The 3,290-nt window shown below is 40.6% G+C and overlaps 1 protein-coding gene across 1 annotated transcript in view; it reads right to left on the bottom strand.

Moving 5' to 3' along the window:
* Positions 1–3,290, bottom strand: part of LOC103268812 (ADP/ATP translocase 4) — a 37,409-nt gene that overhangs the window by 26,499 nt on the left and 7,620 nt on the right. The window contains exon 4 of the mRNA XM_021716760.1: positions 310–437. Coding sequence (XP_021572435.1) covers positions 310–437 — 128 coding nt within the window. The remainder of the gene's footprint in view (positions 1–309; positions 438–3,290) is intronic.

The raw sequence follows: 3,290 nt of genomic DNA, 5'->3' as shown, positions 1-3,290 counted from the left end.
GGGGGGGGGAAGGGGGATGGGACTAATGGTAATAAACATCTGTCTGGGGACGGGGAGACACCTGTTATCAACAACAGTGCCTGAATGAAGCATATTTGTATACCTAACCCTTAATCGTACCCCACAATATCATAATAAAAAATATTGATTAAAAAAAAAAGAAAACATATACTGTAATATGTTAACAGTTAATAGGTTTTTAGTCATCATTTTTTCCACCACTTGAGAACCTAACTCCCCAAATGAAATTTCACAAAGACAAATCTAACCATTTTTGAGAAAATTTTAGAGATACTTAAACATAATTACCTGTTTTTCTTTGTTAACTCCAGACATGAATAGTTGTTTGTACTTGTCCTTAAAAGCAAAGTTTAGGGCTTGTGTTGGAAAATACCGGATAACATTAGCCAAATTGCCACGCCAATAACTGAAGAAACCTGCAGAAAAAAAAATACAAACATATAAACCTGTATTGCAATATTATACCCAGTATAAAAATTGAAAACAAATTTAAGAAAAAAAACTTGCTCTAAACTTGATCTTGAAAAAAACAAATAAGCATTACAATAGTACTGATAGGAAAAAGTTACTAGGTCATTTTCTGGCCAAGTTACTTGCCAAGAATAGGAATGCCAGGCATGTCTGGAAAGATAGATCAGCTGACTCTCACATGGTTTTATGGTATACCTATCAGCTCAAAAAAAGAAAAATGTGAGCACAACTTCCAAATAGTACACTTTAAAAAACAGATTATATACCTTTGCAACTATACTATCCTGTTGTGAGCATTTGTAAAAACATGCTAAAAATAAAATTAAAAGATGTCTGATTAGCTTGTCACTGTTTCTACACTGAATATAATGTGATTGATGAAGTAAGATTCCATTTCTTGGAGTAAATGGCATCAATTGCAGTGTTTTCTTGTGGGTCATTTGATATTAGTATTATAGTTGACTTGATCTGTATGGCAGAACTTTTAAAATAAATTTTGTCCATGTTTTGAAGATTTAGTTAAAAGCTGGCAACACAACCTAGAAATCCACTGAACTGGGCAACTGTAGACTATGATGCTCACTTATAGTAACTGACGAAGGGTGCCAGCCATTTCTCTTCCCTGTACAACTCCCACTTTTGGTTTTCAGGATGCTTCAGTGTCTTCTGATATGTAACTGACATGTGGTCCAAGCATACATAGCTGCCAGTGCCAATTCATATAACAGATATCAGTAAAATTTATCTTCCTATTTTAAAGTACATATAAATAAAATACCTATATTTTCTTTCCATACTCCAAATATCATCTTCAAGTTGAACCCTAGGATATTAAAAAAAAGTTACTATTCTAAACTTCAGGAAAATAGATTTAGACAAGATCGGTGAAAGGCAGCAGCTAAACCCACGGTCAGGAATGCCTACAAGAGAAAAGCGTTCTGGTAGACTCTTGAAATTGAGACTGTAAGGATCAGATCTTTAAAAGGCTATGTATATGTTAATAAGACAGTCATTTTCATTTAAAATGCAGTTACATATGAATATTTTGCTCAGTGTATAAGCATTAGATATACAACAAAATATTAAAAAAACGTTTTTTAAAAATTTTTTATTTGGAGTCTCACTGTGTCGCCTAGACTGTAGTGCAGTGGCAGGCTCCTGGCCACCGCAGCCTCGACCCGCTGGGCTCCCGTGATCCTTCCGCCTCAGCCTTCCAAGTAGCCAGAAGTACAGGCGCGCGCTACCACGCCCGGCTAGTTTTTGATTTATTGTAGAATGCGGTCTCGCAAAGTTGGCCAGACTCTTCTCGAACCCGTGGGCTCAGGCAATCCACTCACCTCGGCCTCCCGAAGCGCTGGGATTACAGGCTGAGCCACCCAGCCCGGTCAACACAATGATTTTAGCAGTGATTTCACTTTTTGCTTCTTTATATTTTGTAATTTACTATCATAATCATGTATTATTTGTATAATAAAAGTTTAAGCAGAGTTACATATTAGTACACACACAAACTTGGGAGGTAATAAAACCAACTAAAGAAATGAATAATTGCCGGGTTCGGTGGCTCAGCCTGTAATCCTGCGCCTTTGGGAGGCTGAGGTGAGTGGATTGCCCGAGCTCGCGGGTTCGAGACCCACCTGGGCAGCGAGACCTCATCTCTACAATAAATCAAAAATGAGCCGGGTGAGGTAGTGTGCGCCTGTAATTCCAGCTACTCTGAAGGCTGAGGCAGAAGGATCGCCGGAGCCCAGCAGGTTGAGGCTGCGGTGGCTGGGAGCGGCCACTGTACTCCAGTCTGGGCGACGGAGTGAGACTACAACTCAAAAAAAAAAAGAAAAGAAATGAATAATTTTTTCAGAAAAATATTAGAATAAATTCAGAAGCCTTTATAAGCCAAGAAAAGCTTATAAAATAGCATCAAAGATACTCAAAAGAGATGCTTAAAGCTATATGCTGAATAAGAATAAATCATTACATTTATTCTTCTAATGGAAGGAAAGTAGAGATAAGAAGACAGTGAGAAAATCTAGGGCCTTCTGAGTATGTGTCTCTTCGGCTCATTTCGTGCTGCTTAAGGAAAGGAAAAGTTCCCAAGACAATCAGAGAAAACATAAAAAACAGCAGAAACTTCAGAACACTTGAGATGGATACGTGTCTTCACTTTCCAAAGAGAGGCGGTAAATTCTGGAAAATGTAATCTCAGACTGTGATAGCCCTGTAAGACTCCAGAATGATCGGCATGGTGATTCCCAACCCTAGCAGGCTCAAGTTCTCTCCATATGATAAATGTCTTACAATACTCCCTTTACTACTACCCAGGAAGGAAATTCAAAGACAACGACCTCTTCACCAACTAAAAACCACCACCATAATGCCCTCACTGGGGCATTCTGCTTTTGAATAAGTGACTTCGCGAGCCATGACTATGCCATACCCTCAATACCCACAGGCTTGCCTCCGTTTAAAATGAATCTGCTCTCATTAAGCAACACGATGACATCTTGAGAAGGCTCAATATATTCGTGTGCGTGCACATATGTAGGCACGCATGTATGCATACACCAGTCATATGTGCACCAGAGGCAAAGACAGGCGATGCGGGTGGAGCCTGGATCCGGAAGCCAAAAGTCGGCCACGCTCCCTCGTCTCTGCCATCTGTGGCGCTCACGTGACACTCCAAGGGCAGGCACACCGAGCCTTCCAGATCCGGGCTGCGCCTCCGGCAAGCCTAACCCTCAAGTTCCCACACCCGCACGGCCTCCACGCCCCGAAGGCTTTCGGCGCGACCGCGCTGGGGC

This window comes from Carlito syrichta, unplaced genomic scaffold, assembly GCF_000164805.1.
Source record: "Carlito syrichta isolate Samal-C Ts95f unplaced genomic scaffold, Tarsius_syrichta-2.0.1 Scaffold308916, whole genome shotgun sequence".
In the NCBI taxonomy this organism is placed as follows: Eukaryota; Metazoa; Chordata; class Mammalia; order Primates; family Tarsiidae; genus Carlito; species Carlito syrichta.
The sequence above is the reverse complement of the archived record's forward strand: the minus strand, read 5'-3'. Positions and strand labels throughout refer to the sequence as shown.